The sequence below is a fragment of the Primulina huaijiensis genome, chromosome 1, assembly GCF_012295235.1.
Source record: "Primulina huaijiensis isolate GDHJ02 chromosome 1, ASM1229523v2, whole genome shotgun sequence".
NCBI lineage: Eukaryota > Viridiplantae > Streptophyta > Magnoliopsida > Lamiales > Gesneriaceae > Primulina > Primulina huaijiensis.
The window spans coordinates 25,223,598-25,239,947 of NC_133306.1; the positions used below are offsets into that span (position 1 = coordinate 25,223,598).

At 34.0% G+C, this 16,350-nt stretch overlaps 2 protein-coding genes across 4 annotated transcripts; both read left to right on the forward strand.

Moving 5' to 3' along the window:
• Nucleotides 1–3,068: 3,068 nt before the first annotated feature.
• Nucleotides 3,069–11,678, forward strand: LOC140988316 (ubiquitin carboxyl-terminal hydrolase 8-like). Of its 3 annotated transcripts, XM_073457349.1 has the most exons (14): nt 3,070–3,366; nt 3,954–4,202; nt 4,277–4,400; nt 4,569–4,710; nt 5,445–5,504; nt 5,592–5,687; nt 6,305–6,637; nt 6,970–7,110; nt 7,236–7,406; nt 7,822–8,079; nt 8,195–8,343; nt 9,597–10,145; nt 10,607–10,880; nt 11,206–11,677. In XM_073457349.1, the coding sequence occupies exons 4-14, from the start codon at nt 4,630–4,632 to the stop codon at nt 11,341–11,343; spliced, it is 2,250 nt and encodes a 749-aa protein (XP_073313450.1). In that variant the 5' UTR covers nt 3,070–3,366; nt 3,954–4,202; nt 4,277–4,400; nt 4,569–4,629; the 3' UTR covers nt 11,344–11,677. The 3 variants fall into 3 exon arrangements, with proteins under 3 accessions (XP_073313446.1, XP_073313450.1, XP_073313453.1); XM_073457345.1 differs by lacking the exon at nt 4,277–4,400 and having other exon boundaries at nt 3,069–3,366; nt 11,206–11,678; XM_073457352.1 differs by lacking the exon at nt 4,277–4,400 and having other exon boundaries at nt 3,954–4,206.
• Nucleotides 11,679–13,284: 1,606 nt separating this feature from the next.
• LOC140988326 (protein STRICTOSIDINE SYNTHASE-LIKE 3-like) lies at nt 13,285–16,340 on the forward strand. The gene is made up of 4 exons (XM_073457360.1): nt 13,285–13,805; nt 14,817–15,092; nt 15,369–15,536; nt 15,771–16,340. Exons 1-4 carry the CDS (start codon nt 13,477–13,479, stop codon nt 16,171–16,173), a joined length of 1,176 nt encoding a protein of 391 aa, XP_073313461.1. The 5' UTR covers nt 13,285–13,476; the 3' UTR covers nt 16,174–16,340.
• The last annotated feature ends 10 nt before the right edge of the window (nt 16,341–16,350 follow it).

Genomic DNA, 16,350 nt, shown 5'->3' on the forward strand with positions numbered 1-16,350 from the left:
ATACGAGAGATATATAATTCATCCACATATATATAAAATATTGAATATAGTAAAATATAGTCACGTTTCTACAAATAAAATAAAAATAATTAATTTACAAAAGAGGTCGAGAATATTCCCATGAATCAAATGCATGTAAAACGAATGGTTTTGAATTAAATTTCATCGTTTTCAAGTGCCATCAAAGGGAGCATCTAACAACTCAAGAAACCCTAATGAGCTTTATGTCCATCACATTTTGTGTATGCCACAAATAGCATTCCTAAAGCCATACCATCCTTTTTTTTTTACTCAATTAGGCAAGGCAAAATATCATTCCGAAATCCGCAAGGAATAAAAACTCTAATTTATATTCGATATATGGTTTTCGACCTGATACGGTATTATGATTTTTTTGTTATTGCAATCAAATTTATGTGCCTTGTGTCCTTATTATATTACTTATAGTATTGAAATGCATCTCTAAAATAAATACTTTTGGTCTATGTTATTTTTTCCGATCTATTTCACAGAAAAATGTTTGTAACAACTAATTTATTATTTATTAATTTTTTTTCTGATAACTATTTTTTCAAATTTTCAAGTGATAATTTAACTTATAATATTTAAAATCACTAGAATTACAAACAAAATCACTTATTAAAAAAACAAATAAAAAGGTTAATGATCATCACTCATACACGCCTTATAGTGTAATTGCTCACAGTGATTAATGGGCATAACAAGTTCAAAAATCGAATATGAAACTATAGCTGGAAATTCTAGCAGAATATTGAATATATTTTTTTTTTCTCAAATTATCTTCGTACATATATATTTAACATCTTCTAAAAATATTTAATTTAACTAACAAAATTTTTAGATTTTTCAAAATTTCTTAGCAATCAAATGTCCTATCAAATATTATTTTAGGAAACCAATTTCATAGTATTTAAAAGTTCAAACAATAGATATAAAGTCCAATCACATTTCTCAATTTAAAACAAGCATTAAAAAAATGTTATTGTCAATTTCTTGAAAAGCATGTACCAAAAGTTCAAGTAATACATATTTATATTTAAATTAAGTTGAATTATTTATTAAGAGTGGGTTCTTTAGAGATTTTATTATTGTTTTTTTCCCCCAAAAATACTTTATGAAATCACAAAATCCCATGATCTCTAAGGTAACAAAAGCCACATATTAATTATAAAATTAAATAAAAAAATATTTTTATATAAATATTTGCTATATAGGAAAAAATAAGGACGGATGAAAAGTTTTGGGATAAACGTAAGCAAATGAAAACACGACACGACATGCATTTGTTGCTTCGGAGATTTTAAGGGTTAGGGTAGGAATATGCTGATTGGATATTCTTCTAATGTTTGGTTATGTTTTTTTTTTTTTTTTATATGTTTGTACAATTTGGATACATATTTTTTTAAATCATATATATTTTTTGTTAATTTAAGCGATTTTTTTTAAAAAAAACCTTATCAAATATTAATCGATGAACGAGTAACATATAATTTATGTGTTACTCCAGTTTAGCTCTCATGTGGTTACTTGTTACTCACGTTGACTTGAATTTCAGTAATGCAGCAAATGTTGTTGTTTGGTTATGCATGTGTGATTTAAAGTATGCTTAGATGAGTGATTTTTTTGAAAGTTTTCGTGTATTAAGTTGTTGACGTTGTGTCACTTGATCTGATTGGTTAGACACTCATCTCCCCAGACTAATGCCCTAATATACCGAGTCATTAGTACCCAAATAGATGCATTTTGCGCTACCACAAATATAAGAAAATAAATTTGCGTTTTGCCTAACAACTATAACTTTTGCTCAGTGGTAAGCTGCTGATCGTAACAGTTGTAATATGTGTCGATAAACAAATGAGTTTCTATTTTGATTATTTAGGTAAGTACAACGTTTAGGTTATGTGCCACGACCAAAATACATTCAGCTCGAGTTGAACTCTTCTCCATAAAAATGAGATAAATCATGAATAAGACCTTTTGCCCATTAAAAATTGAGGAACACAACACACGACTGCTAAATTTAATCTCTCGTTCTTGTTACAAATATTACTTTCTTGGAACATCACCATCGACTTCAAGAGTTAAAACCATCGATAAGATATATAGGTTATTCAAGAAATAATATATCGAATACCAAGAGATGATTAACGATCGAGAAGATATCAAAAATTTATGTGATTTATAGAAAACCAAGAGATGGTATAATAAAATTTATTTTATATAGCAATTATTTCACCATGCCATGAACGAAAGTTAACCAACAAAGAAAGAACAATAAAATATTACTATGCTAATTAAGCACCACACAAAATTGTACAATCGTGCAAAGTACAGGAGGAAAAAGACTAGCGTGATTTCAATGGGCTTTTTGACCGGATATCTCTATGGGCCTACGTTTTTTGTTAGATGGGCTTTCGTGTATTTTTACAACGAAAGCCCAAGTATTCGAAGAAGAGAGAGAAAAAGATATTTGTTTATCTTCCAGCTATTAATCTTATGCCTATACCCAATGAGTTTGAGAATGGTCGATTGTCCGATCTTATTAAGATATGGAAACATGCATACAAAAATATTAGGATCAAGATGTAAGTGGATATTTTACTATCATTAGCCAAATTCGTTTGAGTAAGTTTTGTCCGAGACAGTCTCATGAATTTATATTTATGAGATGAATCGACTCGAATTACTGTGAAAAATAATACTTCTGTATAAAATTTTTGTTATTTTCTAGGACATGTGTTCAATTAAAACTATTTCGAGAGGCTTCTAGTGAATTTTCATCGGCGATTTGTTAGCAAATTCAACATTTTCACTCAAATGATAAGTTGTCTGAAATTTGAATAATTAATAATAATTTGTCACATATCAAGATCCAACGTTAATATTAAAGACAGAGCAGCGCCAGTGAAGCACCTTTTCCCGCATATCCCTCTGTGCTATCTCTAAGCCTGCCTTATAATTTTTTTTTTTCCCTGAGAAAAATGAATTTCAAGAATGTAATTTTAAAAAAAAATCATATAAATATAAATATAGAATCAGTAAATCCCAGAATAGTAACTTTTTTCTTTCTGTAAGTAATACTTTTCTCTGCAAATCCGCCTCTCTCTCTCTCTCTCTCTCTCTCTCGATGTGCAATCCTGCAAATCGCTTCCGCCATTCCTGAACCCGAGTCTTTCTCGTTCTATATATGCATATGGACACAAAAGAAACGGAGAACGGTGATAATAATAATAATGGGCCAGCAGCAGTTTCCATTGATAGTTTGAATATTGAGCCTCATTTGCAGCAAGAAGGAGAGCCCTTGCCTTTTGATCAAGACCAAAGATTATATTTAGTCCCATTCAGGTATATATGTTTAATCGTGTTGGTTCAAAATAAATTTAGTCTTTTTTCTTGGAGGAATTGTGTGGTGGCAAATCTGATTCGGAGAAGGGACAAAGTAAAATGATTCTTGAGATTTGTTGAAAGAATGTGACTGTTATTGTGACCAAATTCACTTGAAATGACGGAAAGTAAAAGAAAAGAAGTGTTTTCTTGGATTTATTTGTGTGTTCTCTATATAGGGTTTGATCTGTTTCTGGGATTTCGGTTTGATGGCAGGATTAATCATCTTGCCGGTCCTATTTGGATTAGTTATTTTGATTTATAATTTACTTCTTGGCTGTTAATCCTTTTTTCTGTTCATTTAATTGCACTACTGAAAATACTATGCTGCTGCTCACTCTTTGGATTGATGATAGATTATGAGTCTTTTTTCGACAGCTGACCCCCGTTTATGTGAAATTTTTGAAGAAACCTAGAGTGTGTTGACTCTCAATTTTGCTGTCATATATGTGGTAGTATGGTGACTATGAACTGATTATTTTACAAAAACATGCTCTCGAAGAAGTGATTTTCTACTGTTTTTGTGACTGCATTTGGGTTTATTTCAGATGGTGGAAGGAGGCTCAAGACTCTTATTCATCAGATTTAAAAATGGGAATCCCGTATATAGCATCCCCTGCTTCGTCTTATGGCGGCGCAATGAAGATATTGAACAATATATTCTATTCAGATATAGCATTTAACCTTAAGAAAGAGGACCCTTCACTGTTGCGCAGTGGGGAAAATGGTGAAGTTGGGGTATCTGGCAGGGACTATGCTTTGGTCCCTGGTGAAATGTGGCTAGAGACACTTAAATGGTCAGTAAGTTTCCAGAAACACTCCTGGGTTTATATGTTATTTCCATTGTTTGACTTTCTTAATGCGAATCCAGTTGGGCGTGAGACATGCCTGAAATCTGCCGGTTATCGTGATTAAGTTTTGCTGTTTTAAGTTTGTGAAGTGTTTCTACATTAAAAAAGTGCTCTCTTGCCTGACATTCTTTGTCAACTGCTGGAGTAAGATCGATAATTTCCATACTAATGCACTTGGAAATTTTTCTGTTTCATTTTTTCACGCGAGTTGTGGGTTTATATAGAAGAACATTTTCCTTTGTCGGCATGATTCCTTTAAACATTTGGAATAAATGAAGTTACTTTATTTAATTGTCCTTTTTTCCTGTCCAGGCATAGTGATTCGAGAAGTTCATCAAATAACATCAAAAGCTCATCAGCTGTAGAAGCAGATATGTCGGATATCTATCCTCTACAACTAAGGTTTTCTGTTCAGAGAGAATCCAATGCATTTTCCGTCAAAATAAGCAAAAAGGTTTATAAACATTTACACGACATACTTGTAAAAACAATATGACAAAGATAGTTTACACTAAGTGCAAATCTAGTTACCATAATTGTAAAAATATTCACTCTGAAGGAAATCATATTATCGAGTGATGCTTGCTCGAACTTAAAATGAATCAAGCTTCTATTTGAAGCTATGAACCTGGGTGAATTTTCATTTAGAACCGGTTGCTGGAGTGAGAAAATAGTAATATTAAAAAAATAGATGAGGACGGGATAGAGATAAAATAAATGATTTTCTATATCTTCTATTTATGCATCATTAACCATGACCATAATCTCAACCAAACATTTCAAATATAGCTGCATGGTCATGCAACAAGCATGTTGAGGACTCCTAGGAAGTGCAATGCTTATGCTGTTTTATCCTTTTTTTATATATAAAATAAACAAGAGATTATTTGTGGATTGGATTCTGGGATTTAGTATTCTTTTAGTTATGCTTCTGATTTTTTCTTCATGCCGTTTATGTGACATTATTGGTTTTGTAAAACTGTTAACATATTAAACGAGTTTAAAGAATGATTTGTCTATTGCCCTAATGCTGCATTAATTTGTCTGAATTGATGATCACTTAATATTAGCAGCCCACGTGTACAGCAATCCATTTCTATTAACTCCCAGAGATTTGAAATTAAATTTTCCACCTAATTGTTATTCGTTAGCTTTAAATGTTAAGTATCCCTTTTGTCTTAATTTCAGGATAATTTGGTTGAGTGCTTCAGAAGAGCCTGCAAGATATTCAATGTAGATACTGATCCTGTAAGTGCATTTTATTTCTTTTTAAATTTTTTGTTGACCTCTGTAACTTTACTTTTTCTTGGGTTTAAAGGATGGCTCTATGTGCAGTTATGGGTTTGGGATTTTTCGGGGCAGACGACACTGCTTTTCCTTAATGACAAAAATAAGATCTCGAAAGAGTCTCAGAGGCAGACAGACCAGGATGTGAGTAGCGGATCTTGCTTACGTTTGTAATCTGAGATGAAAGAGAATATATTTGTTGAACAATAAATTTGCGTATGATTGGAAAAATTTCGCATTCAACATCATGGAAATAGTTTGCGACTTTTGTAAATGACCAGTCCTTTAACCCCCAAACAAACTAGGAAGAAGGGGAAAATGGACAAGGACATATTGGATCCTCTGTAATTGAGTTCCCTCTTGCGTCAGTAACTATTAGGTAGACAATAATTTATGCTGAACTTATTATTGGTGAGACAGCCTCTGTTTTTTCACCTACGCGCCCTTCTTTTTGTTTTTCTTGGCAGTGATTGCAAATTTAAAGGTTAATCATACTCTAGCATGCAATTTTAATCTTAGGTGATCCTTTTTTGTTGATGGAACCTGTTACATTAAAGGTCTATTGTATCTCTGTCAATTTTGTAGGGGTTGAGTGCACTGAGTTGAGGGAACATCATTGACTTTACATTCAAACCGATGTGGTTTGCTGGCAATGCATACATTTGAAAACTGATTTCTTGAATTTTCCATGTTTATCTTGACACTTTACTCATGTTACTTTTTTCATGTTCATTAACTTTTTTTTCTGTTAATTTATGTAGCTTCTCCTCGAGTTACAAGTTTATGGCTTGTCAGATTCTGTTAGAAATAGAGGAGTTAAAAAAGAAGATTTGGCACCGCATACTAATGGTACTTCAATTTTGATGAATGGGAGTGCTATCAACAACAGTTCTAGTTCTGCGCGCCATTCCTCTACTATTTTTGGAAGTTCCTTTGAAGCTGGCTCTTTGGGATTAACTGGATTGCAAAACCTGGGGAATACTTGTTTCATGAACAGTGCTCTTCAGTGTCTAGCGCACACACCAAAACTTGTTGACTACTTTCTTGGCGATTACAGGAGAGAAATAAACTCGGAGAACCCATTGGGCATGAATGTATGTTCTCTTTGGTGTTAGAACTTCATTGTATTCAGACTATTGAATAATTTTGTTTCCTTTTCTGATTAATGTTTTATTGTTCAAATGAACACTATTGTCTGTTAGTCAGTGACATTTCCAGATAAAATATTCTTACACAGTCGTCCTTTGAATTTTCACTTCTGAGTTTCGGAATCATTTAAGAAGGTGATTCTACATTTGTAATAGTTGTGTGATATAACTTTTTTCCGTGTATGTCTTGCTGCAACTGTGCTTTCTTTACATACTTGCATGACTTGTGATAAATAGATCTAATTAATTAAAACAATAATATCATTTCTTTTGAACAGGGTGAGATTGCTTCAGCTTTTGGAGATCTGCTGAAGAAATTGTGGACTCCTGGAGCAACACCAGTGGCACCAAGAACATTCAAGTTGAAGCTTGCTCATTTCGCTCCTCAGTTTAGTGGTTTTAATCAGCATGATTCTCAAGTTTGTGCTATTCCCCTGTTAAAATTTAAAATTATATTTTTATTCCTGTTGTCTGAACTATCTCAAGCTCGTATTCCATTAAAGTGGAAAGAATATAATATTTTCACTTCACTTGGTTACTGTAGGAGCTCTTAGCATTTCTTTTGGATGGACTCCATGAAGATTTGAATCGTGTGAAGTGCAAACCCTATGTTGAAGCTAAGGAATCTGATGGCCGACCAGATGAAGAAGTGGCTGATGAATATTGGAAGAATCATCTGGCTCGCAATGATTCAATAATTGTTGATTTGTGCCAAGTATGTGTCTCTTTAACTCAGTTGTTTTCTTGCTTTTGCTTGTTTTTTTTTTGCCATTTCCTTTTCATTTGAAAAATAAGGGAACTATGTGTCTTGGATGCAGAGTATTCATTAATAATCTCTCTTGTTTGTTAAGGAATGATATTACGATCTTGAGCCGAAATTATATGCCTATTCTCTTTGTGGGTCTCAGTAATCACAAATCCAGTTAATTGTCATTAAGGATAATAGCCTAATAGTAAAATCACGCTACATTTTTGGATTCTTTGTCTAACCATGAAAACTATATTTTTCACCACGCTGCTTTTGACTTTCACTTCTTAGAGATAGGCAGAGGAATGTTCTTTTAGCTGATGGTCTTTATGGATGCCTTCTCTAGTCTTGTCTGACTCCCCACTGATTGATGCCATTTCAGGGTCAATATCGATCAACATTAGTATGCCCAGTTTGCAGAAAGGTGTCTGTTACTTTTGACCCATTCATGTATCTGTCATTACCACTGCCATCATCAACAACTCGGACAATGACATTGACGATTGTAAAAACTGATGGCAGTACTCAGCCATCCTCATTTACTGTTTCTGTACCGAAGAATGGAAAGCTTGAAGATTTAATTCAGGCTTTAAGTGCAGCATGTTCGTTGGGGGTCGACGAGACGCTTTTGGTTGCCGAGGTAACAACAGTTATCACACTATGTTATATTTATTTTCGCCCTTTAGGCGATTTTATTATTATTCTCCTTTTTATTCTCATATTTCAAGCTCTAAGACCAATAAACTTTTTTACAGATATATAACAACCGTATAATACGATTTCTAGAGGAGCCGACTGATTCATTATCTTTAATTAGAGATGGTGATCAACTAATAGCTTATAGGCTGCCAAAGGCTGCTAAGGAAGCTCCTCTGATTGTCTTTATGCACCAGAAAATAGAAGAGTAAGTCCAAACTGCATTCTTCTTTGTCTATATTTTGTCATGTATAGTATATTACATGCTTACGCAAAAGGTTTATGCTTGATTTGCTGGAATCAACAAGACAATAGTTCTGATTCAGCCATTAATCACCATCTTCTGCTATTTGTTTCATTTCGTGATTTCTATAATAATTACTTGCTTAACATGGAGAGCATTTGTTATTTCATCAATTGATGAATAAAAAGAGGTCATAAGTTAACTTTAACATAATAAATTTGCAAATGCCATACTGAGGTTTAGGTGGAACCATACCTATTTATTCCACATTGAAGCAATGCATAACGTCATAAGCAGGTTGAGCTTGAAATTGTACGCAGATTATAATTAGGCGGGCAAGGACAACAAAGCATTGTTTAACAGAGATGACTTAGGGTTTTTGGTTTTACAGTGGTGGTTCAACAGGAATGTAAACAGTGGATGGGATATCTGCTTGAAATAGCATTAGCAAGGAAATCTTGTTACATGTATTCCTTTTCCCAGTCATTTTTGTTAAGATGATTGATAACAAGCACATAAGATTCAAATTGCAATATTATTTTTTTAAAAAAATTTATTGTTGGTTTACTTCTACACCTCATCCCTTCATTAAAACTCTGAGCACTCAACAGAAACTGAGAAAGTGAATGAATACTCTCATTGGTGGCTTTAATTGTCAGGGCATGCTCATTTTGAAGTTTAGCAGATAGTAATACTAATACCCATGTCCGTGCAAGTTGCATGTAATGTATATGTACAGTTGGATATGCCTGTATTTTTGGTTTGCCAATTTTATGGCCATCTATTGGCAAAGACGAGTTTTTATTTTTTAACTTCTGGATAGATGGTGCAAATGAGTTTTTAATTATTCATGTTCTAATTTTTGTTGTTGCTCAGGATTTGAACATTCAAGGAATCTAATTGTATAGTTAGCTGAGTCCACCTGGCCTTTTGGTTTTCTAATTTTTTTGATAGTCAGAAATTCATCTGGACATTGCACATCAATGTCTTGATGAACCTTACCTTTACCAGTTATATATGATGTCATACATGGAGATTATTGTCATTGTTAGTTTTGACCTGGTTGCATAATCCCTTGCAATGAATGTGTTTTGTGGATTTTCTTATACTTTTACTTGGTACAGTTTGCCATGGAGAAAGAGTTGCTTCTGCGATATTTATCGTCTGACTGTATTTTGGTTTTTAAATTTAAGCTGTTTAATTAATATTTATTGCAGGAAATTTGTTTTCGGGAAACTGTCCTCAAGTTGGAAGGCATTTGGATTCCCTCTTGTAGTACGCCAAACCATCACCACTGGTTCTGAAATCTTCGAAGTGTATACGAAGTTAATTGCTCCATTCTTGGTCCCAGATGAAGAATCTATTGATAATTGTGGCAGCACAGACAATAACGCCACTGAGGTGGAAGTGGAGGATAATAAAAATCCTAGACTAACTGAACTTTCTGGGACAACTAGTACAGAAGTGCCTGATTCTACGCGTGGCACCAAGTTTCAGTTTTATATAACAGATGAAAAGGGAATAGAAAGAGACTCAGATATTACAATGGAAGAGCCGGTGAATCTGAAGACCATTCCCACACGTTTGAATGTGCTTGCATGTTGGTCAGAGTCAATGCTGAAGCATTACAGTGTTCAGCCTCTTAGCTTGCTGCCTGAAGTTTTCAAGTCTGGTTTCTTTACAAAAAAACCACAAGAGTCTATCTCTCTGTTTAAATGCCTAGAAGCATTTCTCAAGGAGGAGCCTCTAGGACCTGAAGATATGTGGTCAGTGAGCTATTCTGGTTTCCTTTTTTTATCCATCACTTTGCTACATAGATTATATTGTGTGGCATATCTTGTTAATAAGGTGAATACGAAGAATCTTATCATACTTAGGATACATCGTTCTGCGAATTCTTCCCTGCTGGTATTAGTTCTCATTGCAACTCTTAGCTGGTAGTGGCGCCGTATGTTAGCTACCTCGAAGAAGCGGATATAAAGAAACTAGAGATATGTTGTCATATCTGGTGGATTTTTGCAAAGATCCATAAATAATACTTCACGACCTGCTTAAGGTAGATCATTTAGTGTGACATAAGTTGATCTTTCTTGTCCACATTAATTTATATGTGACATTCTGGCATCCATTTATTTTCTTCTCTGTAATCTTTTCCAGCTTGGTAAGCATTTTTGTTTTTACTTATTATTCACTCATTATTTTTCTAATCTGCCATTTGCCCTTTTAGGTACTGCCCGGTGTGTAAAAAACATTGTCAAGCTAGTAAAAAATTGGATCTCTGGAGACTGCCAGAAATTTTGGTGATTCATTTGAAAAGATTCTCCTACAGCCGGTATCTGAAGAACAAATTGGAAACCTTTGTAGATTTCCCCATCCATGACCTTGATATGTCTGCTTATATAGATCAGAAGGGTGCACGATCTTCAAACCGATATATTCTCTATGCTATTAGCAATCATTATGGAAGTATGGGAGGCGGTCACTACACGGCGTTTGTCCACGTAAGTGTACCTTCATTCTCTAACTTATTGATTTTTGTTTTCTTTTTGCACTTCATCTCTTCTCTTTCAAGACTATAATGCGCTAAGAAGATTTGTTGAGTTTGTGATGCCATCTTAGAAATACATCGTTTTTGAGTGGTTTGTAGAGTGTTGTTTTAAATTTTAAAATATAGTTCTTTGGGTTTGAATATAATACGGTAGTATTATTTAGAGTCATGAAATTAAAGGTAATGATCTTGTTGGGAGTTGTAAGATGAGGAAAAGTATATTTTGGGTGAAAAAAGGTAACTTTTAGTACTTATCACATGTCATTCGGTAATATCAGCATGGTGGTGATCTGTGGTACGACTTTGACGATAGCCATCTATCTCCCATCTCTGAGGACAAGATCAAGACTTCGGCCGCTTATGTGTTATTTTACAGAAGGGTCGACGAAGATATATCTAACTTGAGAAGACTGTGACTTACTAACTTCAAGTGGGGTCTCACCGAACCTATAGGCATCCATGGTGTTATTCTTTTGTTCTTGAATCACATTCATATTTGTTGTATTTGGTAGTGTTAGTCAAGATTTGCAAAATGGAAGTTAGTGTAGGGAGAAATAGGTCCCCAAGGACATCATATAATAGTGAAACAAACATTTGGGGGAATAGGATCATATTAAGGCATATATTTATATGTTGCAAGTGCGTTCAATCTTCTGCAGTGAAAAAAGACGGAAGAAAGATAGAATGATTGGTTGGTTGGACTTAATTTACGTCTCTCCTCTTAAAGATACATTAAAAACCCAACTTCAGAGGACAATACAATGCAAGAAACACACAATGTTTCACAGCCTAAACGTAGTCGTGTAATTTTTTTATTTGCTTTTATTGGTTTTTAATGATTCGCAACCTCTATTATTAATAGGCTAGGCTGCCTACAATATTTCCAACCAGTTAGGATGCAGATTTTCAACTACCTAATTAATGTATGTATTTTTCATTAGAAATTATTACACGCTTATCATCAATTTTCATTTTTTCCCTTCGATGTGTTTTCTTGAAATAAAATGATTATCCATCAATTTTATTCTTATCGAAATTCCATACATGATAATTTATAAGTACCTTAAGTAGATTATTTCATGGAAATCTCCAAACCTTATCTATAAACACAATTTAGACCATATTTTGAAATGCATTTTTTTAAGAATGACCATGGCAGAATACTTATTTTGATTCATATTCTTTTTTATTTTGTAACACGATATGTGATAAGCAAATGATCCAATATACGTAACATTGAGATACAAGTTGAGGATGAAACTTGTCAATAAAATCCTCACATGATTTTTTTTTCTTTTTAATTAATCTCATTTAGCTATGAAATTCCGAATTCACCACTGTTGACAAATCACAATTCGAAATTGAACTTTGCACAAAGTTATATACCGAATTCCCACATTTATAGAGGGTTATAAACCAAATTCCCCGTTTGAGAAATATTTGGTTTATACAAAAAGTAAGAGTGTAAACGAATCGAGTCGATTAACGAGTTTTTCGAGTTGCATCGAAAAATATTTGATTCGTATTCGAGTTTATCGAATTCGAACTGTGGTCAAACACGTTTGAACTTTTTTCGAGTCGAATTCGAGATCAAATCATTATGTTCGATAGTTCATGAGTCGCTCGCAAACATTAATATTTTATTAATATAATATAATTATATATTAAATAAATAAATTTCGAATAGTTTGCAACAATGTTCGAATCTTTCGAGTCGAACTTAAGCTCGAGTTTTAATTCATACTGAATTCGAACAAATTTTTTTAAAATTTTCGAACTCCGAATCAAGCTCGAAATCAAATAAAACTAATTCGAATCAAATTCAAGTCTTTAAATTTTCGTCATATTCATCTCGATTTAGTTCGTTAATACTTCAGTCTTATACTCGTCATTTTCACTTTCATGAGAAATATCTCACACAATACATAGTTATTATCGAGTTATTCATCCATCATCATAAAAAAATATTTGGTAACATATCCATCCTAATAATTTTTTTAAAAAAAAAAATCATATTGTTCTAGCCACTTTATTGCTATTACCAAACTCCAATTTTAATGAACAAGCGTATTAAATTTTTTTTAATAAAAAATATTTTTTTGTATTTAATTATTTACATCCAAAAAGAACAAAATGTTTATCAATAAAATTGTACAATCCATAAAACCTAATTAAGAAAAAAATCGTGTTAGAAAACTCATGCTTTCCGACGAACACCTTCCAACATTCGAGTCAAATCTGACAAAGGGAAATTACCTTAAAAAATGCTTTTAAATTTGTTTCATTTTTTTTAATTTTAATTTCAGATAACATGGATTTTTGGTAATTTGAGAGGGTATTTTTTTATTTAAAAAAAATAAATGAAGTGTTGGAAAGGAAAGGTTGCTGGAGTGGAGTGATAGGCAGATGGTGGTTGGGTCGAAAATTTATACCAAAATTAATACGCCAGAGTATCACAAGTTCTACTTAGTGAGGAAGCAGGTAGCACACGCTTCGTTGCACCACACAGCAAGCAAATTCTCTGAAAATTATCTCTGAATTTTTAAGCTATGAGGCGCGCAGGAGTATTCGCGGTTATATGCCTCCTGTTGGCTGTGTACTGTGCGGTGGACCCGTTCGATCACTGTGCCATTTCGGCTTTTCCGGAGTTCAAGGCGTTTAAGGTGGAAATGCCGGCGTGGTCAGAAATCCCAGTTGAGAAGGACACGGAGAACTTGCTGCAAAAGTCGGAAATCAAGTTCTTGAACCAGGTGCAGGGCCCGGAGAGCGTGGCATTTGATCCAATGGGGCGCGGCCCGTATACTGGGGTTGCTGATGGGAGGATCGTTTTCTGGGATGGCGAAAAGTGGAATGATTTTGCTTATACTTCTGCTAATCGGTGAGTTTTGGATCATTGATTGATGGTTTTTTTTTTAAACTGAGAAATTTGAGTTTATGCTCTTTGAGATTTTTAGACTTGGAGTTGGGAGTGTGTGATGTTTTATTGCCCTGGAGTTTTGTGAGATAATGTTGAAAAAATTATGGCTGAGTTTGTTTTATGCTTTCCTTTTTGTATTCAACAATTAGCTTTTTTGAATTATCTTTGTCAATTGTTTAACTTGTATATTTTTCTAGAAGCAAAGAAAAATTCTTAGCTGGAAGTCTAGCTGTTACTGTAGTCTAGATTCGTCACAACACCAATTTGTTGAAATACAGGAACGAATTTGTATTTGAATAGCTGATCATCTGTGAAGTACTTGGTATGGATATCATTATATCCCTTGATTCTCATAACACCGAGATTTGAAGCGATAGGAAACCTCACATGAGTTTAATTCCTTTTGTTGCATTTTCATCTTTTCACTAGGTCGAGAAATGAAGTTCGGGAGAGTATATGTTTTGACATTTTAGTTTGAAGCAAATTAGTCGGTCTTAGGATTAAAGTCAAGAGAATACCTCGGTCTTAGGATTAAAGTCGAGAGAGAATGCCAAGGTTGGGTAATATACGTTCCACGCATTTATGCAAGGTGAAGTTAGTCGGAAATGTGATGTTGATTTTGCTATACTGATGTATTTATCTATGAATTATCTACTTGTAGGCATAAATTTTTTAGATTTTATTATGCCAGGTAAATGTCATATATATTTAGCGATTCAATTAGTAAATTTTACATTTGTGCTTTCATGTCATTAGTTTCTTGTGCTTCTGTCACAGTTTTGTATGGATCGTCCTTTCTGCGATGATTGTATATTTCCCATCTGTCTGCCCTTGTTATGAAAATTTAGGGTGAATTACTGAACTTCTACATACTGAATCCTATTCAATTTACTCATATTGATTGTGGTTTAAGGAAAAAATGGAATGGCATCGTTTTACAGTATCCCTCTGATGTTAGTGAAATTATTTCAGGTCAGCACTATGCGATACAAAACCATCACTGTTGAGCTATTTGAAGAACGAGCACATCTGTGGAAGACCATTGGGTCTAAGATTTCACAAACAAACAGGTGATTTGTACATTGCAGATGCATACCTTGGGTTGATGAAGGTTGGGCGTGAAGGTGGTTTGGCAACATCTCTAGCCACCGAGGTCGAAGGAGTTCCTTTTGGATTTACAAATGACTTAGACATTGATGATGATGGGATTGTGTATTTCACCGATAGCAGCACAACATACCGAAGAAGGTATGTTATAAGTTTTATTCAATGCCACTCGGTATTTAGAGTTTTTCCGATGAAATAACGAGGGAAAGAAGAGCTTGTAGACTGGCATGATTTGTCAAGAGTTTTAAGAGAAAAAGTATAACAAAAAATATCTTATTCAAGATAAGGTGGAAACCCCTTTTTAACCATTTATTTCAACATTTTGTAGTTCTGTTTCCGTAAACTTTTGCTGCTTTGTATTTTACTGGATACTATTGCATATCAGCATCCGTAGTTCTCACATGGTACTTGTTTCAGGAATTTTTTGCTGCTAGTATTCTCTGGAGAAAATAGTGGAAGGGTGCTGAAATATGATCCAAACACAAAATCAACCACTGTTCTTGTTCGAAATCTTCAATTTCCAAACGGTCTTTCCCTGAGTAAAGATAAATCATTCTTTGTGTTCTGCGAGGGTTCGATTGGCAGGTATCCCCCTATCTTCTTCCTTAATTCTTGATTCCTTCGTACTTTTTCGGAAAGTGGAAATTTTTAAAGGCAGCAGATGTTCAAGGGATGGTTTAAAGGTCTATTGTTTTCGGGCAAGTCTTCCTACGAGAGATTTTAGGAGCTTAAGAAACTATGTTGCGAATGCATGCCAAAATTTATCCATCTAATGTATATTTACTTGTTTTGGACTTATTTTAACTCAGCCTTATATAGGTTGAGAAAGTACTGGATAAAAGGTGAAAAAACTGGCACATCTGAGGTTATGGCTGTGCTGCCTGGATTTCCGGACAACGTTCGAACAAATGAAAAGGGCGAGTTTTGGGTGGCAATACATTGTCGCAGAACCATATACGCTTATTTATCAGCTATGTACCCCAAATTACGGCATTTGTGTCTGAAACTTCCTATTTCTGCCAAGATTCACTATTTGATGCAAATCGGAGGTCGTATGCATGGAGCAATCGTGAAATACAGCCCTGAAGGTAAGCTTTTACAGATTCTGGAAGATAGACAAGGAAAAGTAGTTAAAGCGGTTAGCGAAGTCGAGGAAAAAAATGGGAAACTTTGGATGGGAAGCGTCCTGTTGCCATTTGTTGCAGTTTACCAGTTAGACTGAGAAAGAAGCTTATCGATTTCAGATTCTTTTTCCACACTTTCAACACTTTTTAGGCCAAAGACTTGGTATTTCATAAATGTCATAGAACTTGTGTAGCTCCTGTCATGAATTGGTGATTTAAAACACTCTTAAACTTATTCCGGTTTATTGACATAAGGTTGCTTTTAGTTTTGTGCG

What these genes read in the sequence shown, in the direction of transcription:
- LOC140988316 (XM_073457345.1), top strand. Translation starts at nt 3,209, where the DNA reads ATGCATATGGACACAAAAGAAACGGAGAACGGTGATAATAATAATAAT. An exon ending in TTATATTTAGTCCCATTCAG is followed by an intron (nt 3,367 to 3,953) that starts GTATATATGTTT and finishes GGTTTATTTCAG; the next exon opens with ATGGTGGAAGGAGGCTCAAG. An exon ending in CTAGGACCTGAAGATATGTG is followed by an intron (nt 10,146 to 10,606) that starts GTCAGTGAGCTA and finishes TTGCCCTTTTAG; the next exon opens with GTACTGCCCGGTGTGTAAAA.
- LOC140988326 (XM_073457360.1), top strand. Translation starts at nt 13,477, where the DNA reads ATGAGGCGCGCAGGAGTATTCGCGGTTATATGCCTCCTGTTGGCTGTG. An exon ending in AGCACAACATACCGAAGAAG is followed by an intron (nt 15,093 to 15,368) that starts GTATGTTATAAG and finishes TACTTGTTTCAG; the next exon opens with GAATTTTTTGCTGCTAGTAT. An exon ending in TGCGAGGGTTCGATTGGCAG is followed by an intron (nt 15,537 to 15,770) that starts GTATCCCCCTAT and finishes AGCCTTATATAG; the next exon opens with GTTGAGAAAGTACTGGATAA.